Source organism: Lingula anatina, chromosome 8 (assembly GCF_051362555.1).
Source record: "Lingula anatina isolate TDL-2025a chromosome 8, LinAna3.0, whole genome shotgun sequence".
In the NCBI taxonomy this organism is placed as follows: Eukaryota; Metazoa; Brachiopoda; class Lingulata; order Lingulida; family Lingulidae; genus Lingula; species Lingula anatina.
The window spans coordinates 17,792,804-17,818,602 of record NC_141774.1 but is presented as its reverse complement, the minus strand read 5'-3'; the positions used below and the strand labels follow the sequence as shown (position 1 = coordinate 17,818,602).

At 34.6% G+C, this 25,799-nt stretch overlaps 1 protein-coding gene across 4 annotated transcripts in view; it reads left to right on the top strand.

Moving 5' to 3' along the window:
- Positions 1-25,799, top strand: part of LOC106167846 (diacylglycerol kinase theta) — a 37,907-nt gene that overhangs the window by 870 nt on the left and 11,238 nt on the right. The window contains exons 2-12 of one of the 4 annotated variants that reach the window (XM_086994558.1): positions 6,366-6,445; positions 7,985-8,087; positions 8,537-8,625; positions 9,232-9,363; positions 9,484-9,745; positions 10,212-10,306; positions 23,187-23,259; positions 23,654-23,813; positions 24,060-24,150; positions 24,582-24,846; positions 25,551-25,708. In XM_086994558.1, the coding sequence (XP_086850684.1) occupies positions 6,366-6,445; positions 7,985-8,087; positions 8,537-8,625; positions 9,232-9,363; positions 9,484-9,745; positions 10,212-10,306; positions 23,187-23,259; positions 23,654-23,813; positions 24,060-24,150; positions 24,582-24,846; positions 25,551-25,708 (1,508 nt within the window). Of the gene's footprint in view, positions 1-6,365; positions 6,447-7,976; positions 8,088-8,536; positions 8,626-9,231; positions 9,364-9,483; positions 9,746-10,211; positions 10,307-23,186; positions 23,260-23,653; positions 23,814-24,059; positions 24,151-24,581; positions 24,847-25,550; positions 25,709-25,799 lie in introns of all 4 variants that reach the window. The other 3 variants (XM_086994557.1, XM_086994559.1, XM_086994556.1) reach the window with 3 other exon arrangements.

The window sequence follows — 25,799 nt, the reverse complement described above, 5'->3', positions numbered from 1 at the left end:
TTTTTTTGTTACAATTAACTGCATTACTCACCACCTTTCTCTTATTAATCTTTATCACAAACAAATTTTATGGAATGTTACTTTTCCTTTGGTATCAGCTGATATTAATATGAACATTGCTTCACCTGTATTTTTTGCTTAACATGAACAAAAATTATGTTTTAGGTTGATCTAAAGTTCCTGCATAGTCAGTACTTGTCTCCATGTATTGATTGCATGCTGTCATTGAACCAGCACGAAGTCGAAGTGATAAGATTAAAAAAAAGGAACAGAATTGGGAGAAAATGTGTGTGTTTGTGTGTGTGTGTGTGTGTGTGTGTGTGGGGGGGGGGGGGGGGGAGGGAGGTTAGAGGCAAAACAAGGTCACACTTACAGCAACTACAGATGAAACAAGATGAACCAATTTCACATGCATTTGCTGTTGTTTTTCTTTGCCACAATTTTTAATATGAAATATCAAAGGATGAAGTAATACTAAAGGTAGAAATAGAACTGAGCACCTGCCACTTGATTGCACTTCTCTTCTAACCACTTCATCATTTCACTCTCTCACGCTGTAAAGGATATCCTATCAGGGATTTTTTGGCCAAGTTAAATTTTCCTAGAAAAAAAAATTCTTTTCTCCTACTAAAATCCAGTGTTTTATATCATTCATTTCTAATGAAATTCAGATAACACAGTTCTGAATGACTGGCTTGGCATTTAGAATGCTATATCCTCGTGTACATTTCAGAAAGAAATACTGACACTAGGTTAGTTTAATTTGAGGGATTTGTAGTTATAAGATAGAAGATATCCATAGCCTGATTAACATAGTTTTCTTATAATTATATGATCCTTCCTGTTATATATGTACAGTAAGTCTGTATAGTGCTCCATGTCATCTTGACTTCATTAAAAGATCTTTTGTGACCTATAGGACAAGATCATAAGCAGAATAACTGAAACTGTAAAGTGTATACTTTGTTTCTGTTGCTTTGTTAAAGTACTTATGACAAAAAAAAGTGTGTGTCCAGAGAGAGAGAGAGAGAGGAAAGAAAGACTGGGAACAAGAGATGGAATGAGAGAGAAGTAATTATGTCATAATGTGTTGTTGGTTAATAAGAATACTTGACCCTCCTCCCCCACACCCACAGACACACGCACGTACGCATGCACACACACACACACACACACACACACACACACACACACACATATTGGCCATTTTCAAGCATATATCTATATGTAGAACTAGGTTATATCAGATACAGTGGCAGCTCTTCCTTGGACAGGTGACTATACTTCCCTGAAAGAAATATTAGCTGTACTATATTTAGTTGCAGTTACAAGGTGACCTATTGCACTCTGCAGACCACAATTTTGTCTTTTTAGTAAATAAAAAAAGATATTAAATATTTGTGAAAATGTACAATCCAACCAAACAGAATACCATGCAGTATTAAGATAGGTAATATAGAAATGAAAGAAGTAATGTATAAATTAATAAAATGAATAAATAAGATTAAAGAGATGTGGCTGTTGGAGTGTGACTGCTACTACTAATAATAAATGAATCTTGATATAGATCCATCAACACTTCCCTATAAAACTAGATTAATAAATTAGTACTAATATATACATAGAAATCTGAATGATTCATATTATTTCAGCACCAATGTAAGAAAGTAACTCAAAAGCAGCCCATATTTTGAACTTACTTTAAACCACTTGAACTTTAATGATCCGGACCTAAAATTCCTACAGCATTTTATATAGTAGCAGGTCTAGTGGTGTGTGTGTGTGTGTGGGGGGGGGGGGGGGGGACCAGAGGACCACACCCCACCATCCCACCTAGCTTTGGGGATGTTCTCTTTAATCTACGAGACTATACCCAGTCATTATCTCATCCCTGGGGCCTTGTAGTTCCTATTAAAATTGTCCTTGTGGACAAAGAGAAGTGAAAGATATTATGAATTTTGCCCATTTCCCTACTGGTTCATAGAAAAATACTGAACCTCCCCATTTCATCTCTTTAGAGATGTACCAATCATTTCACCTGATAAATAATAACAGGGTTCATCCTCTTGGTGCTTTCAAATAGGTCTGCAGGGGGAATTTTTCTGGAATTTCTAAGAAGTGGACTCAGAGGAAGAAAGCAAGTCCCTTTGGTCTGGGTTAAGGCACTGGAAAACTCTTGACAGTAGAATGCCACTAGCCTTAGGGCTCATTCTTAAAAAACCCATTGGTCTATGTACATCAATCCAGCTCTGCAGGGACTCTCACTAAGTGCAATCAACTGTTTGACAAGCCTCCTCTTGTTTTAAAGCACTATTAGGCTGTATTCCCAGAGCTTTTAGATCGATCTATCCCCGCGGGGAGTCTCACTAGATTACTGTCAGATAATCCGGCTTAAATGTCCGTCCCGACTACTACAAGCTGTAAGGGGGTAATTAACTTTCGTGTCCGCTCGGCTGACAGCTATTTAGCGTGAACCCCCAGGGAGTTAGGTGACGGTCGATCTAAAGTAGATCGATCTAATGTCTGGAAATGGGGTCTTATAATCACCAGCTTCTCTCTATTCTACTCAACTCCAGGAGGAGGCGTGTAAAGCTGTTGAACTGATCGCTTTCAGCAGGAGTCACCGCAGAGTTGGATCGATCTAGGTAGACCGATAATGTCAATGGGAACGAGCCATTAGACTGCCATAATGCAGATAATTTGACACAACTTTACTAGTAATTTCTCTTAGAAGATATGTTAGATGTTGCAAGTTTTTGCTGGTGTTGAGTTCTAGTGCCATCTAGTGATCCCAGGGTTAACTAACCTAGTTTGGGGAGGGGCTGTGGGAGCTTTTATTGCAAAATGTTTAATCAGACCATTTTCGAAGATGGAGACTTTCTTAGTGCATAGGCAGTTATTTTCCCCTGTCTCAGAGCAAACTGTATCCTGTTGTATTTTTCTGTGGTCAGCCATAATTTTTAAGCATGTCACAGTTATCAAAATGTGGTCGTTAATGTTTGTTTTCATTTTTCATGCAATATTTTGTACGGTGTTCATTCATATTTTGTTATCAATTTTAAATTTTGTTTTGTGGACAGTCATGATTTTTATCCGTTTGTAGGTTACAAGGCTCACTAATTACTAACCCAAAACAAGGAAACCATCACACTGAATTATCTAAAACCCAACCCCCAGTTCTTTTATTACCCAGACTTGATTATTTCTGACCCCTAGTCCGGTCCTCAGGCCAGCTTCTACCAGACCAGGTGTCCCGCCCCAGGGCTTGTTTTTCTTGCAGCAACTTGTGGTCATGGAGGAGAAAGCTTGTCACTGTCTTGTTATGGTCTTATCTCGTTACAGTCCATTGGGCCAGCAATAAATCTGTAAAACTGGTGGACACTTTGCATGTTTTATATTCCATGAAACATGTCATACCAATAGAAAAAAAACACCGCGTATGCGCGCACATACACACACACACACACATGCATGCATACATACATACATACACAAACACATGTTATGCATTCATTCACACGCAATTTTCTGCATTATTTCAAGCCCTATAAGAATATGCATGGTCGTTCAGAAATGTGCACTGCAGCACACTCACACACACACACACACACATATGCACAGTGGCATGCATACATACACACATTAAATCCAGATATGATTTTAGTTTGTAAGAAAAAGAAAACTGGAGAAGAAATGGCTCAGTGGCCTTACTAATAACAAGTGAGCTGGGGTAGAATATCACCAGGAAAAAAAAAATTTCACATTTGATAATTTCATTTTCATTCAAGTACTGAATTGTCTTCTGATAGAAGGGATATGTATGAAATGAGTGAAGTGTCACATATCTGCGATGTTTCATCCCCTTTATAGTTCTCCCCCCCACTCCAACCTATGCCCCCCGCCCCCCCCCCCCCCCGCCCCTGACCTCAATGATATTATAGTATAAGTAGGACATCAATATTTTAAATCTATAACTTAACAGGATGCAGAAATACCTCTATTTCTACTCTCACTACTACCAACCTAGCTCCATAATATAAAGCTAAACTGACACAGCACTACATTAAGGCATAGCTGGTGAAGGAGTGTGAAAATTTTCTACCCCCACCACCTTAATCCCCATCATATAACCATCCCCTCACCCACCCACCCTCTCATCATATCAACCTCCATAATATAAAACAAAAGTGACACGGTGCTCTTTTTAAGGTGTAACTGGTTCTTAAGCATGGAGAATTACCTCCACCCCACCCCCTTCAATCCCCACATTTTAACCAGCCCCCACCCACCTACAAACCCGCCATTTCTCCCAGCCTCCATAATATATAAAGCCAAAGTGGCACAGCAGTATTTTAAGGTATAAGCAGTGCCATAGCATGCGGAATTATCTGCACTGCTTTGTATGGATTAAAATGTGCACAAGACAAGCGGCTCAAGTATTGATTGTTGCCATTTATAAGGCTGGGGCTCTGATACTGCTTCTAATTATGGCCTGCCCACGCACTTCTCTGCTGTTTACACTGCCATTTATATATATAAAGAGATGCCAGGCTGTGTGGAGCTGTCTCCAGGCTGTGTGGAGCTGTCTGCAGGCTGTGTGGAGCTGTCTCCAGGCTGTGTGGAGCTGTCTCCAGGCTGTGTGGAGCTGTCTCCAGGCTGTGTGGAGCTGTCTCCAGGCTGTGTGGAGCTGTCTCCAGGCTATGTGGAGCTATATGGAGATGTCACTTTGCTATATGCATAAACCTGAAATGCCAAATGTTAGCACCTGTAAAGTTATTATTATTTGCCAGATTTTTTATAAGCAGTATGCACTTTTCTGCCAGTGCAGTTATTAATTTCTCAAACAACAGCCACACAGTACATGTATTTGTCATCTTCCGGACTACTTAAGTAGTGGCTATAAGAAAATACTGAGAAGCATATTTAGATTTTCAAGTTTAAATCATGACTTAATTGTTTTCTTCATATATCAGGCATTTTGTAAATCTGCACAGTGGTCCATTCAAAGAACAGAATGCAGAGCTGAGAGAGAGAGAGAGAGAGAGAGAGAGAGAGAGAGAGAGAGAGAAATTAATTACTAGTACATAGATCAAAATAATGCATACTTAATCATAACTTTATTGTATATGTGTGTGTGTGTGTGTGTGTGTGTGTTTGTTTGTGTGTTTGTGAGTGTGTGTGTGTGTGTGAGTGTGCATGCATATATACTAATAATATGTGGATGTTTTGCAATATCATTATTAGTAGTATCACAACTAAATAAGTCTTTAATATGTAAAATTTTTTATGTGAAAAGTGTTGTATTGACTATTTTCAGTTGATTCAGTCCTTTCCCTTGTTTTAGGTCATGATGAATTGGTATTCAGTGCTGTTTTGTATCATTGTGTTCCTTTGTGTTGAATTGAGTTCTCTCATAACAAGTAAAGTTTGATGCAATTTAAAAAGTCACATTTCATAAACTGATGTGTTTTCGGTTTGTAACTTTGTGGTCCTTGAATGTTGTCTAAGTTTTGGAACAACAAGGGAAATTTGATGGATTATTTGAAAGTTTTATTTCCTAAAATGATGCTCATCTTATTGTATTTCCAGTTTAAAACTTGTGGTCCTCTGTTACTACCTGAGTGCTGTCACAACGAATTACAATTTTGGTTTTTGGTTTAAAATTATATTTCATAAGCTGATGTTTGTCTTATTGTATTTCCAGTTTAAAACTTTGTGGTCCTCTGTTGCTACCTGAGTGCTGTCACAACGAATTACAATTTTGGTTTTTGGTTTAAAATTATATTTCATAAGCTGATGTTTGTCTTATTGTATTTCCAGTTTAAAACTTTGTGGTCTTTGATCGTTATCTGAGTTCTATCACAACAAGTGAAATTTGATGCATTATTTGAAAGTTTCATTTCCTAAACTGAGGCTTATCTTGTTGTATTTCCAGTTTAAAACTTTGTGCTCTTTGTGGGTACCTTTGTGCTGTCACAACTGATAAAACTTGATGTGTTTTTTATTGCATTCGTAAACTGACACTAATGTTATTGTATTATTTTCCAGTTTGTAAATCTTTGTTGCTACAGTTGTTGCAACATGAGTGATGTTACAATTTTTTTTTTTTTGTTTTTATTTTAAAATTATATTTCATAAACTGACACGAATATCATTGTATTTCCAGTTACGAGTTACATTTTTTTGTTTGTTGGTTTTTGTTTTAATTTATATTATATAATTTGACACTTATTTAATTGTATTTCCAGATTGTAACTTTGAGGTCCTCTGTTGCTACCTGACTACTGTTACAATAAATTACATTTTTTTTGTTGTTGTTTGAAATCATATTTCATAAATTGAAGCCTATTTCATTGCTTTTCCAGTTTGTAACTTTGTGGTTCACGACCGCTGTCTGAAGACCGTGGTCTCCCCTTGTACAAGTATAGCCACCAACCTTATCAAGGTAACAGCACTCTCTAATTTAGGGATGTGGGTACTTATGGGTCCTATAGGGTCTGTCTGCAGTAGAAAACTTAGGACCAAATTTTGGTCAAAATTGGCACTTTTGTATGGTAATGACTTGGGATCTTTTCAATGGACAAAAAATATCAATCTTTTAGATATGTGACTTTTATCTGTAAAAAACCTGTTACTGTATAGTATTTGTGTTGCTTTTGCAGAGAACTGAATTACTAGTATAAGGTAGTCTGCGCCTCAGTTTTGTTGCTTTGGCTCAATAGGAATGTTTTGATTTTAAGAATTTATTATGTAAAAAAAATACTGTATCTGTAAAATGTGCAATTTTTCCCATTGAAAAGATAGAGTCATTACATTAATTGTCTAATACGTGGAGAGTGGGCGGGTTGGCGTTAACAGAGCTCTCTCACACAGTCAGTTTGCTTAGTTGACTAGCCTAAGTTAGCAGTCTTTATTAAGTCCAAGAACTTAGACCTTTTTGTAAAATAGGGCTCTGGTCTAATGGGCCCTCATATGAGCATAGTTTTTCTCGGTTTCTTTAGAGATCTTGACCATGAATTAAAATTAAGTATGTCAAAGTATGAAAAGCAAAGTCAATGTTCTTTGGTTTTGTCAAGGTGCCAGATGAAAAGTAAAGTAATTGAAAACTTTTAAATTATGTGATAACATAATGGAATGGGGGAAATTGTGATATATATTTCTGCATTTAATACAGTTGTGTAGTTGTACTAACAACAGTGTTTAGTGTGCACAGCAGTATTGATGCCAGCAATGTTAATCCACATAGCATGTATTACAAATACTTTAACTATCCATAACAAGTTAAGTTGTTTGTTAACTTCAGTTAAATGTAAACCTAGTTAATTTTTGTGTATTAAATGTGGTGATTTGCTCTCAACAGAGAGTATAGTATTTATAGTATATTTCTGCATATATAGTTATGCACATTTGCATAGGGAGCATAGACCTGAATATATAATAGATTTGTTGACCTGACACTGGAAAGTGTTGACCTGAATATAATAACAAATTTGTTGACCCATGCATAGACAGTATTGACCTAATTGAATAAAAAAAATGACCTGTGGATAGAAAGTGTTGACCTGAATGTAACACATTTGTTTATCTGTGTATGACAATATGTTGATCAGTGTTTTGTTTATGTGACATATATATTAACTCTTGTATGATCAGTATATTGACTTTCTTAGAATGTTAACATTAACATTACAAACAGTTGACCTGTGTGTAAAGCTTCTGTTTTATTGGTATTTGAACTATATTAATTGTTAGACACTGTCTGCAACATGTTATGTTGATCTGTATAGAACTTGTGTTGAAATTATTGTATTTTACAGTCTACCTTGCATTACAGAACCGTGTGTGGAATATGAGTGTGTTGACCTACATATGCATAAGTTGACCTTTGTATAACATGTATGTTGACCTACGCATAACGTGTGTTGACCTGTGCATAACATTTATGTTGACCTTGTTGTATTTTTCCATCTAACATGCGTTACAGAATCCCGTGGCGCACTGCTGGTCCGAGCCGGGACATTTCAAGCGGAAATTCTGTAATGTTTGCCGCAAGAGATTGGAAGATGGCTGGGCAAGCCGCTGTGAAAGTAGGTCACTGACATGAACTCCACCTGGTGGGAAATTAAAACAAATCTGTAGTTTCTCCGATATAATTTTGTCTGTGAGTCACAATTGTTGTTGAATAATTATCTGGCCTTGAGTTGTCTTGTGAAATTTCTGTCATAAGCTGAGGATTTATTTTGCTAAAAAAAAAATGAAATTTTTTGTCTCTTTAATCAGTTTTTCTCAAAGATTTGATTTGGGTTTGGTTTTTTTTTTTTTTTTTTTCTTTTGCTGTTTGGACACAATACAGTTTTGTATAGTAATAGAGAATATATTTGTTAGTGTACAGCACAATGAATTACATTTTTAGAATAAAAGTTTGGGATGAATGCACAAGATTGATGCATCCCTTCTCTCGTTAAAGTATGTAGCTGTAATAAATACAGTCTTATTTGAAATGTTTCTGAAAATATTTCCTCCTTCACTTTTCAAGTCTGTGAATATTATGTGCACATGGAGTGTCAGGACTTTGTTGTCAGTGACTGTAAAGAGTGTGCAACTTATGTACCACACCAAGATACAGTAAGTACAGTAAATACAGTAACAGTAAGTACAGCAACAGTAAATACAGTAACAGTAAGTACAGTAACAGTAAATACAGTAACAGTAAGTACAGTAACAGTAAATACAGTATTAGTAAATATAGTAACGGTAAATAAAGTATCAAGGACTCTGACTAATTGTGATAGTTGAGGGGACATTCATTGCACACGGTCAAAGATATTGGCCCCATCTTACAAGAGGGAAGAATTGTTAAAAAAGTCTCAAGTCCAGGTGGTAAATTGTCACTGATCACCATCAGGTGTATTCATTTTAAGGTGAGCCCGTTTCAGACCTATCTTTAGAGTTTCAACAAAGTCCATCCATGACTTCTTGAGTTAGGCTGGTGACAAACAAGTGGACAAACAAACAAGTGGACAAACAAACAAGCGGACCAACAAACAAACAAACAAACAGACCAACTTACAGATGAATGGAGGTGAAAACAGAACCTCTTTGGCATTGATAAAAAACTTTTTTTGGTGGGCAGACTCACATCAAGTATAATAACAAGACAGAACATAGTCAGTTTTACTGGGCAGATCCAGGAAATTAAAAAAAATAAAATAATAACTGTGACTATTCTAGATGGCTGTCATACAGTACCACCACTGGAGGGAGGGTAATCTACCAGGCAACTCCAAGTGTTTGCTGTGTAAGAAGACTTGCTGGTCCTCAGAGTGTCTCACGGGGATGAGGTGTGAGTGGTGCGGGATGACGGTGAGTAGCTTCTCTCGCGATTTTTTTACATGGGGAAAACTGTACATTCGACATATGCCGAAATTTTTTTTTTTTTTTTTTTTTTTGAAGACAAGTTTTTAAAATTGCAATACATTCCAGGCCCATGCCCAGTGCTATCAACAGCTCCCTAAGGAGTGCAACTTTGGCATCCTGAAGGACATCCTGCTTCCCCCCAGCTGTCTCACTATTCCTAGAATGGATGTCAGTATGGAGACCATTATAGGGATCACCAAGAAAGCCATTGAAGTCCCAAAGCGTACCGTGTCAGAAGAGTGGTCATCTAGCGGAGACTCTAAGGGAGAGGAGGAGGAGAGGAGGTCACCCAAAGAAAAAGAACCCAAAGAGAGGGATGAAGGTGGAGGTTCTATCCCATTTTGTTTTATCTGTTATTGGATATTTTTATCTCGAAGAATAAGGGCATAAATATCTCATAATCATATATATTTTTAAACTGTTACTGGGTATTTTTTTATTTTGAAGAATAATGACTTAAATATCTCTTAAAGAATAATAATAATAAGAAGAATATGATCATTTTTTAAGGCCTTATAGAAAGTGATAAAGATTATAATAATCAATGATAATAGAAATGATAACAAATATTGTTTTAGTAATGATACAAGTGATTGTTTCAATTGACCTGACAAGCAGACACGAGTGTTTAAAATAATGTGTGAATTGATTTGGGTTTTACTCTGAACTTCATAATAATGGACCTGCCCAGTAGAGTTTCACTACCATGTGAACTTGACACATCCTTTGGGGAGAAATAGGTCCTTAATGCAAACTTCACAGCAAAATAAGCAATTTTTCCTTGTTTGTTACAGAAGTGATCAAAGTGTTTGATGGCAACTGCTCAATGAAGAAACGTCTGTACAGGACAATCTCAGTCCCGAGACAAGCCACCTCAAAGGAGATAGTGGTAAGTATAAATGGTTCTCAGATAATGGTAAATGTGTGTATTTCTCAGATAGTAGTAAATATTTATATTTCTCAGGTAGTATAAAGTTGTGCTCAGATAGTGGTAAATAGTTCTCAGAAAGTGGTAAATGTTTCTCAATAAGCTCTCTTCGTTATGTACAGGCACAGTTGGGTCATAGTCTGAGCCTTTCACGTTTCTTCAGTTATAACAATTTTTCGTGAAGCCACTGGTTTATGAGTTCTTTCAGCCGAAATAATGTGATTTTTGTGAAATGTGTTACTTGAAAATTTTTTAGGTGAAGGGGAGGGGTTTAACGTGGAGAAAGCCTCTAAGAAAATTTGTCTCATTTAACGTTCACTTACGGTTCTCAATCTATTCTAGAACATTTGGTGTATTTTTTATGTACAGACACAGATGTGTCTGTACATATAGCCATCATCTGCGTCTGTCGTCGCCGTCGCCGTCGTCGCTGTCGTCGCCGTCGTCGCCGTCGCCGTCGCCGTGCACTTTTACCGATAACACGATAAATGGAAAACTGTTTTTTCTTTTGGTATGAAACTTACAGAACTGATGAATATTCATAATACGCAGGTCAAGTTCGAAAATCAGCTTGATCGGGTCACTTTTAGGGAATTTATGCTGTTTTTTCACTTTTTTCAGCATATATGCAGCACTGATAACACGATAAGTGGAAAACCATTTTACCTTTTGACTTGAAACTTACAAAACTGATGAATATTCATAATACGCAGGTCAAGTTCGAAAATCAGCATGATCGGGTCATTTTTAGGGAATTTATGCTGGTTTTTCACTTTTTTCAGCATATATGCAACCCCGATAACACGATAAGTGGAAAACCATCCTACCTTTTGGCTTGAAACTTACAAAACTGATTAATATTCATAATACACAGGTCAAGTTCGAAAATCAGCATGATTGGGTCATTTTTAGGGAATTTATGCTGTTTTTTCACTATTTTTCAGCATATATGCAGCACCGATAACACCATAAGTGGAAAACCAATTTACCTTTTGGCTTGAAACTTGTAGAACTGATAAATATTCATAATACGCAAGTCAAGTTCGAAAATCAGCATGATTCAATTATTGTTAGGGAATTTATGCTGTTTTTTCACTTTTTTCAGCATATATGCAGCACTGATAACACAATAAGTGGAAAACTGTTTTTTCATTTGGCTTGAAACTTACAGAACTAATGAATATTCATAATACGCAGGTCAAGTTCAAGATCGGGCAATTTTTATGGAAGTTATCCTGTTTTTTTTTTCAATTTTTTCAGCACTTTTATAACACCGATAACATGATAAGTGTAAAAATGTTTTTCCTTTCCTTGGATTGAAATTTACAGAACTGGTGAATATTTATTATACGCAGGTCAAGTTTGAAAATTGGCATGATTGGACTATTTTTACAAAAGTAATGCTGTTTTTTTCCCTTTATTCAGCATACATGCAACACTGATAACGCATTTTAAGGAAAACCAATCAGCCTTTTGTCTTGCAACTCACAGGAGTGATCAATCTGACCAGTATACAGATCAAGTTTGAAAATAAGCTTGATCAGTTAAGTTTTGATGAAGTTATTAGCCTTTTTGTATATAAGTGGTTTTTCTTCAGATTTAATTCTTAAGCATGTTAACAGTCTCATAATGGTACTAATTGGATATGTTAAAGTGTTTTTTTAACATTTTCTGCTTCTTAACAATATTGTTAGTTGATTATATAAAAATGACGGTAAACCTATTATCCTGCATTGTGTAATAAAGTATCAAAAATGGAAAGGAACTCATCATTGCAGTTCGTCAGATTCAATCATTCACTATGTTCAGAATCTCCAAATGGAGCTAATTGGACATTATAAATTGTTCTATTGATATTTTTCCTATGTCAACAATTTTCCTAGTTGATCATTTAAAAATGACAGTTAATTGATGATGGTTTTATGTAAAAAAGGTGTTGAAAATGGAAAGAAAATCATTTCAGTACAGTTATCTCTTGTTAACATTTTGGCATTTTGAAAGTGTGACCCTAACTTCCATGTCCTTGGAGACCTTTCCATATCACATTTTCTGAATATCCATGATACTTTTATTTTTATGTACAGACACAGATGTGTCTGTACATATAGCCATCATCTGCGTCTGTCGTCGCCGTCGCCGTCGCCGTGCACTTTTACCGATAACACGATAAGTGGAAAACTGTTTTTTCTTTTGGCTTGAAACTTACAGAACTAATGAATATTTATAATACGCAGGTCAAGTTCGAAAATCAGCATGATCGGGTCACTTATAGGGAATTTATGCTGTTTTTTCACTTTTTTCAGCATAAATGAAGCACCGATAACACGATAAGTGGAAAACTGTTTTACTTTTTGGCTTGAAACTTACAGAACTGATGAATATTCATAATACGCAGGTCAAGTTCGAAAATCAGCGTGATTGGGTCATTTTTAATGAATTTAGGCTATTTTTTCTCTTTTTTCAGCATAAATGCAGCACTGATAACATGATAAGTGGAAAACCATTTTACTTTTTGGCTTCAAACTTACAGAACTGATAAATATTCATAATACCCAGGTCAAGTTCGAAAATCGGCATGATTGGGTCATTTTTTAGTGAATTTAGGCTATTTTTTCTCTTTTTTCAGCATATATATACTGCACCAATAACATGATAACTGGAAAACCGTTTTGGCTTTTGGCTTGAAACTTAGAGAACTGATAAATATTTATAATACGCAGGTCAAGTTCGAAAATCAGCATGATCGGGTGACTTGTAGGGAAGTTATGCTGTTTTTTTATGTACAGACACAGATGTGTCTGTACATATTGCCATCACCTGCGTCTGTCGTCGCCGTCGCCGATGGCGATGCCGATGCCGATGCCGTCGCCGTGCACTTTCCTTGTAAACACGATAAGTGGAAGGCAGTTTTACTTTTTGGCTTTATATTTACAGAGCTGATGAATATTCATAAAACGCAGGTCAAGTTCGAAAATCAGCATGATCGGGCCATTATTATAGAAGTTATGCTGTTTTTTCACTTTTCAGCATATATGCAACCTTGTAAACACATTTTAAGGAAAACCGTTAGGCCTGTTGTCATGACACTCACAGGAATAATCAATCTTACTAAAACGCAGGTCAAGTTCGAAAATCGGCATGATCGGGCCACTATTTTAGTAGTTATGCGTTTTTTTCATTGTTCAGCATATATGCAACACTGTAAACACAATATAAGAAAAACAGTAAGCCCAATTGTCATTAAACTCACAGGAATGGTCAGTCTTACTAGAACGCAGGTTGAGTTCGAAAATCAGCATAATCGGGGCATTATTTTAGAAGTTATGCTGTTTTTTCACATTTCCTCAGATTTCCTCAGATTTAATTCTTAGGCATGTTAATACTAATAGCCTTATTATTTAAGTAATAAGATACGTAAAAGTGTTTGTTTGACATTTCCTGCATCTTTACAACATTGTTAGTTGATTATGTAAAAATGATGGTAAACTTGTTATCGTGTATTGTGTAATAAAGTGTCAAAAATGGAAATAAACTCATATCATTGCAGTTTGTCAGATTCAATCATTCACTATGTTCAGAATCTCAGAATCTAAGAAATTGGACATTTAACACTGTTCTATTGATATTTTTCACATCTCATCAATTTTCTTAGTTGATCTTATAAAAATGGCAGTAACCTATTAATTTTGTTTTATGTTAAAAAAGTGTTAAAAATGGAAATAAACCCATTTCAGAACAGTGCAGTCTTGTTTACATTTTGGCATTTTGAAGGTGTGACTTTGAAGTTCCATCGGCCTAAAAACCTTTGTTAGTCACGTTTACTATTTGTCCATGATACTAATATTTTATTATTAAAAATTGATGATCATTATGCTGTTAAACATTATGTAATATTGCATCAAAATTTGAAAAAAAACTATTTTGGGCACTGCTCCCATGATGACCATTTAAGAAAAACCATGTCACTTACTGTTCTCAAACAGTACAGTTAATATGTACAGATGTGTCTGTACATATTGCCATCACCTGCGTCTGTCGTTGCCGTCACTGTCGCTGTCGCCGGCACCATGCACTTTCATTGTAAACACGATAAGTGGAAGGCAGTTTTACTTTTTGGCTGTATATTTACAGAGCTGATGAATATTCACAAAATGCAGGTCAAGTTCGAAAATCGGCATGATCGGGCCACTATTTTAGTAGTTATGCTTTTTTTTTTCACTTTTCAGCATATATGCAACACTGTAAACACAATATAAGAAAAACAGATAGGCCAATTGTCATTAAACTCACAGGAGTGGTCATTCCTGCTAAAACGCAGGTTGAGTTCAAAAATCAGCGTAATCGGGCCATTATTTTAAAGAAATGCAGTTTTTTCACATTTCCTCAGATTTAATTCTTAGGCATGTAAACAGTTTCATTATTGAACTAATAAGATACGTAAAAGTGTTTGTTTGGCATTTCCTGCAATTTTACAACATTATTAGCTGATTATGTAAAAATGATGGTAAACTTGTTATCGTGTATTGTGTAATAAAGTTTCAAAAATGGAAATAAACTCATATCATTGCAGTTTGTCAGATTCAATCATTCACTATGTTCAGAATCTCAGAATGGAAGAGATTGGACATTTAACACTGCTCTGTTGATATTTTTCCCATCTCATCAATTTTCTTAGTTTATCATATAAAAACGGCAGAAAACTGATAATTTTGTTTTATGTTGATAATTGTTAAAAATGGAAAAAAAAAAAACATTTCAGAACAGTGCTGTCTTGTTTACATTTTGGCATTTTCAAGTTGTGACTTTGAAGTTCCATGGGCCTGAAGACCTTTGCTAGTCACATTTTCTGAATATCCATAATACTAATATTTTATTATTAAAGTTGATGGTCATTATACTGTTAAACATTATGTAATATTGCATCAAAATTTGAAAAAAAAACTATTTTGGGCACTGCTCCCATGATGACCATTTAAGAAAAAACATGTCATTTACTGTTCTCAAACTTACAGGAAAGAAACATGGGACTAAAATACAGCTTCAGTAGGAAATACAGTCTGTTTGATAATTCTTGCTGCCAGTTAAACAGTTATTTTGTGAAAATTTAATTTTTCACATATTGGCATTTTCAAGGTGTGACTTTGAAGTTCCACGGGCTTGAAGACCCATGCTAGTCACATTTTCAGAAAATCCATGATACGTATATTTTATTATTAAAATTGAGTTATTATGCTGTTAACCATTATGTAATATTGCATCAGAATAGAAGAAAACACAATTTTGGGTGCTGCTGCCATGATGACCATTATGGGAAAACCATGTTACTTATGATTGCCAAACTTTCAAAAAAGAAATACGGGACTAAAATGCAGTCTGAGTTGGAAAAGCAGTCTAAGGAACTTCTTTTTCTGGAAGTTATGCATTTTCAAAGTGTAAACTTGTCACATATTTTAATTACATTGGTATTACCTGTTGAGGATAATTAAAATTTGATGTTGAATTTGCAGTTTAACATAATGTATTTTTGCATCAGAATTGACAGTAGCCTATTTTGTGCATAGTTATTTCCTGTTTTTTGTCTGTACATTTGACAGCTTTGCTGCCTTGTTTTACTTTTTTCAGCATATATGCAGCACCGATAACACTATAAGTGGAAAACAGCTTTACTTTTTGGCTTCAAACTTACAAAACTGATGAAGATTCATAATCCGCAGATCAAGTTCAAAAATCAGCATGATCAAGCCATTTTTAGGGGAGTTATGCTATTTTTTCACTTTTTTCAACATATATGCAACACTGATAACACTATATAAGAAAAACAGATAGGCCAATTGTCATTATACTTACAGGAGTGGTCAATCTTACTAAAATGCAGGTTGAGTTGGAAAATCAGCATAATCTGGCCATTATTTTAAAAGTTATGCTGTTTTTTTCACATTTCCTCAGATTCAATTCTTAAGCATGTTAACAGTCTCATTATTTAACTAATAAGATACGTAAAAGTGTTTGTTTGATATTTCCTGCATCTTTACAACATTGTTAGTTGATTATGTAAAAATGATGGTAAACTTGATATCGTGTATTGTGTAATAAAGTGTCAAAAATGGAAATAAACTCATATCATATCATATTGCAGTTTGTTAGATTCAATCATCAACTATGTTCAGAATCTCAGAATGGAGGAAATTGGACATTTAACACTGTTCTATTGATATTTTTCCCATCTCATCAATTTTCTTAGTTGGTCATATAAAAATGGAAGTATACTGTTCATTTTGTTTTGTTTAAAAAGTGTTAAAATGGAAATAAACCCATTTCAGAACAGTGCTGTCTTTTTTACAGTTTGGCATTTTTAAGATGTGACTTTGAAGTTCCATGAGCCTGCAGAACTTTGCTAGTCACATTTTCTGAATATCCATGATACTAATATTTTATGATTAAAAATTGATGGTCATTATGCTGTAAAACATTATGTAATATTGCATCAAAATTTGAAGAAACCCCTATTTTGGGCACTGTTCCCATGATGATCATTTAAGGAAAATCATATCACTCACTGTTCTCAAACTTACAGGAAAGAAACATGGGACTAAAATATAGCTTCAGTAGGCAATGCAATCCGTTTGGTAAATTTTTCTGGCAATTAAACAGTTTTTTGTGAAAATTTAATTATTCATTTATTGGCATTTTCAAGGTGTGACTTAGAACCTCCACGGGCTTGAAGACCTTTGCTAGTCACATTTTCTGAATATCCATGATACTATAGAAATATATTAGTTTATGTAGAACGAAAACAGAAATCCCAACATGGGAAGGAACCAGACAATACGTTAATTATTACAGAAATATTTGTTTATATTCTTTATATATGTATACCGACCAAAAACAACAACATGTTAAAAGAAAATGGGAAAATATTGATCGCATATTACAACTTAATTGACAAGCAACCAGCTGATGATATATCTCTTAGAATTCAATTGTAATGTTAACAACATGAACTGTCAATCTCTACCCGTTTATGCAATACTGTAACTGTACAACCTTTTTTTTTACTGAGAGAGAAAGTATGTAAATGTGTGTGTGTGGGGGGGGGTGTTTGTGTGCGATTCATAAGTCAAAAAATGTAAAAATGTAAGATTATATATTTATTTGCTACTGAATAAAAAAAAAAAAAAAAAAAAAAAAAAAAAATATTGCATCAAAATTTGAAGAAACCCCTATTTTGGGCACTGCTCCCATGATGACCATTTAAGGAAAGTCATGTCACTTACTGTTCTCAAACTTACAGGAAAGAAACATGGGACTAAAATACAGCTTCAGTAGGCAATGCAGTCTGTTTGGTAAATTTTTCTGGTAGTTAAGCAGTTTTTTTGTGAAAATTTAATTTTTCACATATTGGCATTTTCAATGTATGACTTTGAAGTTCCATGATCCTGAAGACCTTTGCTTGTCACATTTTCTGAATATGCGTTATACTAATATTTTATAATTAAAAATTGATGGTCATTATGCTGTTAAACATTATGTAATGTTGCATCAAAATTTGAAGAAACCCCTGTTTTGGGCACTGCTCCCATGATGACCATTTAAGAAAAATCGTGTCAATTACTGTTCTCAAACTTACAGGAAAGAAACATGGGTCTAAAATACAGCTTCAGTAGGCAATGCAGTCTGTTTGGTAAATTTTTCTGGCAATTAAACAGTTTTTTGTGAAAATGTAATTTTTCACATATTGGCATTTCCAAGGTGTGACTTAGAACCTCCACGGGCTTGAAGACCCATGCTAGTCACATTTTCTGAAAATTCATGACACTTATATTTTATTATTAAAAATCGATGGTCATTATGCCGTTAAGCATTATGTAATGTTGCATCAAAATAGAAGAAAACACAATTTTGGGTGCTGCTGCCTTGATGACCGTTATGGGAAAACTGTGTTACTTATGACTGTCAAACTTTCAAAAAAGAAACACAGGACTAAAATGCAGCCTGAGTTGGAAAAGCAGTCTAATTGGCTTCTTTTTCTGGAAGCTATACATTTTAGTGTAATATTCATTATCTTTTTGGCATATTCATTGTGGGACTCAGAGCTCCCATGAACATGAAGCCGAATGGTAATCATATTTTCTACATGTCCATCCTATTTATAGTCAATAAACAAAAATTGGTGATAATTATTCTCTAATTTATTATGTAATGTTACATCAAAATTGACAACAATCTTTTTGCACTGCTACTGCAAACATTATGAAAAGAAAACTGTGCTACTTATTATCATTTTTAACTTACAAATACGATTTTTAGGATTGGCCTTCAGCTCATATGAGAAAACCAGCTCTATTGGATTATCATTTTTATTGAATTTATGCATTTTTTGTGAAATTTTCATTTTTCTCATTCTGGCACTTTCTAAGTATAAACTTGAACTCCGATGGGCCTGAAGCCTTATGCTTTTAATTTCGTCTGTGTTACCTGTTGTGCATAAGTTGATGTTGACTGTGCAGTTAAACATAATGTATTATTGCATCAGGATTGGTAGTCTCCTATTTTGGGCATTATGGTTTTGTGCTTTTCTTAAAGTGTGACTTATGGGCCTAAAGACCTTTGAGTGGGTCAGTCTGTAAATTACCCTTGGGTATCACTAAATTAATTTCAGAGTTATAAAGTCATTTGCCTTAATAGGCCATTAAATGAGATTACATAAAGCACACTTGTTGATATTTCCCTGTAAACTCCCAAAGGTAAAGCTCTCTGCTAGATTAATAATAAGGAAGCAGTGATAATTATGCAGGTAAATTTTGTTTAATATTGCAAATAAGTTTTAAATAATATATATATATATATATATATATATATATATATATATATATATATATATATATCAAACTGGAAGATTAAAAGTTTGAATAGCATCTTCATTGGAATTATATTTACCTCAAGCTCTGCCAAAGAGGTCATATTTTCACCCCCGTTTGTCTGTCATCCACATAACACAAAAAGTTATGGACTGATTTTGCAGAAATTTTCAGGAACTGTCGGAAGTGGGCCAAAGAGGACAATGATTAATTTTTGGTGGTGGTCTGGAACAATAATCAATCAATTATCAATAATAATCAACAATTGCTGCCTTGGCAGAGGTCTGCACTCTCAAAGTGCTTTTCTAGCTTTGTTATGTTTTCCTTTATAATTTTTTCTCAAACACTTGCATTTGTGACTTTTAACTCTCATCTGCCTGGGGCTTTGCACATTTTCTGTATTTCCACATAAGCAGTTGTATTGTTTTTTATGTCTTTAAACATTATGTAATATTATTTTATGCACTGTCATCATTTTTCAAATATTGAGAGTTTCATAATGTGAATTTGAACTCTCATGGTCCTGAAACTGTAATTTTATTGAAGGGGTGGACCATCTTCTGGGTCTTCCTGAAGACAGGTTATTAAGTTTATATTGACTGGTATCTATTTTTTTCTGTTGGAAGACCATCAAAATGGAGGATGGATCAACATAGATACTTTGTAATACTGTCAGAAAATATCTCTGGGTCCGCTCCTGTTATTGACCATGTTACCTGTTGTGCAAGATTAAAATTAAGTGTTGACTGACAGTGCTATTATAAGCATTATTTATTATTGCATCAAAATTGACAAAATGACCTTTTTTGCATCTTTATTTTCTGTTTTTTGTCTGTACATTTGACAGCTTTGCTGCCTTGTTTTATAAAAAATTTGATGGTCATTATGCTGTTAAGTATTATGTTATATTGCATGAAAGTTAAAGAAAACCCTATTTTGGACACTGCTGCCAGGATAGCGATTAAGGGAAAACCATTTTACTTATGATAATCAACCTTACTGAAAAGAGTGAAGTGCAGCTTGTGTTGGAAAACCATCGTAATTGTTTTCTGTTTTGAAAGCAATGCAGTACAGTGCTATTTGGTGCAATAAATGTATATGGATAGTAGGCAGTTAATTCAGGGTTATAAAATAATTTGCTTAATTGATTTTCAAGTTATTTCAGGGTTATAAAATAATTTGCTTAATTAATTTTCAAGTGGGTATTAAATGAGATTACATAAACACACATTGAGATTTCATTGTAAAGTCCCATCGGTTTAGCTTTCTTAACTGTGTCACATAATTAGGAATCGATGATTATTATGCAGGTAAATGTTATTTAATATGGAAAATAAGTTTACAAAAAAAAATTTGTGTAACGCTTACATTAATGCTAAAGATGAATAACAGTGCCTTATTATTCTCAAACTCAATAGGGTTATTCATATCATGTTAGTAATTGTACAGCTAGATTAAAAGTTTGAATAGCAGCTTTATTGGTATTTTTTGTCATGTTTTATTTTACATTTTCTTTTAATTTTTTTTATGCTGTTTTTTCACTTTTTTCAACATATATGCAACATTAATAACACAATATAAGAAAAACAGCTTAGCCAATTGTCATTATACTCACAGGAGTGGTCAATCTTACAAAAATGCAGGTTGAGTTCGAAAATCAGTGTTATCGGGCCATTATTTTAGAAGTTGTACTGTTTTTTCAAATTTCCTCAGATTCAATTCTTAGGCATGTTAACAGTCTCATTATTGAACTAATAAGATACGTAAAAGTGTGTGTTTGATATTTCCTGCATCTTTACAACATTGTTAGTTGATTATGTAAAAATGATGGTAAACTTGTTATCATGTATTGTGTAATCAAGTGTCCAAAACGGAAATAAACTCATATCATTGCAGTTTGTCAGATTCAATCATCCACATCTGCCATGATGACCATGATGGGAAAACCGTGTTCGTTATGATTGTCAAACTTTCAAAAAAGAAACACAGGACTAAAATGCAGCCCAAGTTGGAAAAGCAGTCTAATGGGCTTCTTTTTCTGGAAGTTATTCATTTTAGTGAAATATTCATTATCTTTTTGGCATATTCATTGTGGGACTCGGAGCTCCCATGGACATGAAGCCGGATGGTAATCAAATTTTCTACATGTTCATGCTATTTATAGTCAATAATCAAAAATTGGTGATAATTATTCTATAATTTATTATGTAATGTTACATCAAAATTGACAATAATCTTTTTGCACTGCTACTGCAAACATTATGAAAAGAAAACTGTGTTATTTATTATTATATTTAACTTAAGAGTATGATTTTTAGGATTGGCATGCAGTTCAAATTAGAAAGCCAGGTCAATTGGGTTATCATTTATTATTGAATTTAATGCAATTTTGTGTGAAATTTCATTTTTCTCATTCTGGCACTTTCTAAGTATAAACTTGAACTCTGATGGGCCTGAAGCCTTATGCTTTTACTCTCATCGGTGTTACCTGTTGTGCAAAATTAAAATTTGATATTGACTGTGCAGTTAAACATAATGTATTATTGCATCAGAAGTGGTAGTCTCCTATTTTGTGCATTATTGTTTTGTGCTCTTCTTAAGTTGTGACTTATGGGCCTGAAAGACCTTTGAGAGGGTCAGTCTATAAATTTCCCTTGGGTATCACTTCGCTAATTTCAGTTATAAAGTAATTTGCCTAATTGATAGGCTACATAAAGCACACTTGTGATTTGAGATTACATAAAGCACACTTGTTGATATTTCCCTGTAAACTCCCATAGGTTAAGCTCTCTGCTAGATTAATAATAAGGAAGCAGTGATAATTATGCAGGTAAATTTTGTTTAATATTGCAAATAAGTGTATATATATATATATATCAAACTGAAAGATTAAAAGTTTGAATAGCAGCTTCATTGGAATTATATTTACCTCTGCCAAGGAGGTTATATTTTCACCCCTGTTTGTCATCAACATAACTCAAAAAGTTATGGACTGATTTTGCTGAAATTTTCAGGAACTGTCAGAAGTGGGCCAAAGAGGACAAAAATCAATAATAATCAACAATTGCTACCTTGGCAGAGGTCTGCACTCTCGGAGTGCTTTTCTAGTTTTGTTGTTTTCCTTTATAATTTTTTCTCAAACACTTGCATTTGTGACTTTAAACTCTCATCCGCCTGAGACTCTGACATTTCTGTTTTTCCACATAAGCAGTTGTATTGTTTTTTATGTCTTTAAACATTATGTTACTTATGTAATATTATTTTATGCACTGTCATCATTTTTCAAATATTGAGACTTACATCATGTGAATTTGAACTCTCATGGTCCTGAAACTGTAATCTTATTGAAAGGGTAGATTGAGACCATCTTCTGGGACTTCCGGAAGACAGTCAGGTTATTAAGTTTATATTGCCTGGTATCTATTTTTTCTTCTGTTGGAAGACCATCAAAATGGAGGATGGATCAAAATAGATACTTTGGAATACTGTCAGAAAATATCTCTGGGTCCGCTCATGTTATTGACCATTTTACCTGTTGTGCATGATTAAAATTCAGTGTTGACTGACAGTGCTATTATAAGCATTATTTATTATTGCATCAAAATTGACAAAATGACCTATTTTGCATCTTTATTTTCTGTTTTTTGTCTGTACATTTGACAGCTTTGCTGCCTTGTTTTACAGTTCTAATGTTGTTCTGTAATGAATATAACAGTTGGAGGACTGTTTTTAGGAAGTCCTTCAGAATGTCATAGAACAGATTAAGAAAATTTTTCGTTACAAGAGAAAAAGATTATATTCTAGGACAGATTGAGTGTTAAATGAGGCAAATTCTTTGCCATCAGGACCAGCAGTCAGCATCTGCTGGCATCACTCCAACCTGCAAAGGAAGCCGAAACTGAAGGCCCCCTTCATAAATATACCTCAGATTTCTGCTCCTAAACAGATCATATAGCATTTCAATGTATTATTTTGTTTTCCAGGAAGCTGCTTTAAGAACATTCCACATATCAGATGATCCACAGAATTATTACATAGCAGAGGCTGTGGAAAAAGGTAAAAATTGAATTTTGATCAGAGCACAGAAAATATAGTGTCACAAATGACCTTGAATTAGCCCCAACTAAAAGACTGGTAACTTTTGTGGATCTGTTTATCTTATAGCTCAAGATAACATAGCGTTGACTTTCTTGAATTTATTTTTCTGTTTTTAGCAGTTCAGATTCTGTTATTTCCTTATACTGACAACACTAAAATGTGTCTTTAATTACACTTGCATTTGACTAAAAGGAGGACTAATGTAATGCTTTGTGTGTCTTCTTTCTCATTCACTTTTGTAATAGTTTATTCACTTTTGTAACGTTATTTATTTTCATGGCTTTATGTCTCAAATTTCCCTGGCGCTTTCTCTCTTATCACAGCCGTCTAACACTGCTCCTTCATGTTGCAGGTTTTTTTCTTGCAGAGAACGAGGAGCGCGAATTGGACGAGGTGGAACCTCTGCTTGGTCGTCAACTTCGCACCGAAGGCAAACGACCGTCCATTTTCCTGCGGTATAAGGAGAGAGACCCAGACCAGGGCTATATTAGAGTATATCCTGGAGGTCTAAGGTGTGTGTGTGTGTGTGTGTGTGTGTGTGTGTGTGTGTGCGCGCGTGTGTGTATGTGTGTGCGCATATGTGCTTATATGTAAGTCTGGGTTTTTGTATGATCATGTGTGATTGAATGTGTGAGTGTACATGTGCATGTCTGCTTGTATGTGTATGTATGTATCATTCAAAATAGCAATAGTCCTTTGTGATTTGAGGTATTTTCTCAAAAAGCTATGTAAACAATGCGCTGTTTTTGTGTCCATAGGAATAATATGGGTCCCAAGAATATCCCTGTCACCAAGGAGACCACTGCTGTGGAGGTGATCCAGATGGCGCTGGGGAAATTTGGAGTGGAGGTGAGAAACTGGAAGTGCTAGTACATTGTAATGAAAATTATAATAATATGTTCACTTAGAAACTGGAACTGCTAGTACATTGTAATAAAATTTATAATTATATGTTCACTTAGAAACTGGAACTGTTAGTACATTGTAATAAAAATTATAATAATATGTTCACTTAGAAACTGGAACTGTTAGTACATTGTAATAAAAATTATAATAATATGTTCACTTAGAAACTGGAACTGCTAGTACATTGTAATAAAAATTATAATAATATGTTCACTTAGAAACTGGAACTGTTAGTACATTGTAATAAAAATTATAAAAATATGTTCACTTAGAAAATGGAACTGGTGTTGCAGGTGTGAAAACCGAAAAGTACATTTTTTTTCAGAAACATAGAAATTTCATTATCAGTACTCTTCATTACTTTGTATTTCCAGATGACGGACCCCGAGCATTATGAACTCATCGAGGTGCTGCTGGACAGAGGAGTGGCGGAGAGGAGGATGGAGGCCAAAGAGAGGCCATGGCAGATTATACAGCAGACCAGGAAGGAGTCGCTGCGTCAGAACCGCATGACGCGATTCTATATCCAACAGCAGGAGGATCCCCATGGACCCACTGTGGCCCTGTTTGTGGGGAATTTACCCAGCGGTTTGTCGCAAAAACAGTATGAGAAGATTTTAATTGATAATCTGGGGAAAGGTAAGATATAAATGTCTGTGTGTGTGTATTTATTTATTCATTTTAATTCATAATGATGAAATCTAAAACGGTTCACTTTTTTTTTTTCGCAATAAGCTGAAAGGATACCTGGAAAGCCTTCTTCCCAACACTTGGGACTTCATCAGCTTATTGTGTAAAAATTAAACAGTTATAAATTTCATCATTATGAGTAACACCACTGCATGGATCAACTTTCATTTAGAATATTTTTTAAAGTTTTTGTATTTTTTTTTCAAACCTTTTTCAGCTATTGCGTACTTAGAATTTAACCCGAATTGACTCCTATGAAAGAAGGCATCTGCAGAGCATTTGACTAATATTTTTTTCTGCGGAAATGTATCTTGATTGTTTCAAATATCAATAAATCATTTCCAGAAAATGTCACTTGTCTATTTATGTGTTTTGAAGATGTATTCCTGGAAATACCTTCTTGATAAATGTTTTGATATATTTTTTTAGATAAACAATTTTGTAGATGTTTTAATCATATATTCTAAAAATACAACCTTTTCTGGGAAATACAATTTTTTTTAGATATGAACTAGATTTTGAAGCTTCTTCAGTGTTTCAAATAGCTATTCTAGGAAATTCAATTATTTCTGGGAAGTACAATCTTGTTCAATGTCTAAAGTATCTTCTATAGGAAACGAGGCTGTCTCAGATGTGTTAACCGTCTTTTCCAGGAAATCGTTGGACAGATATAGATGTGATCTATTATGAGTATGGGTCAGTGGTGCTGACATATAATTCTACTGAGGAAGCTACCAGTGCTTTCAGTCTGCTTAAAAATGCAATCTTTGATGAAAAACAGCTCCTAGTTCTTCTACTGCCCAATATACAGGTGAGTGTGCCTGAAAATACTGCCCAATATACAGGTAAGTCTGCCTAAAAATCTCTGATAAAGAACAGCTGTATAAATTAGGCACTCTTTG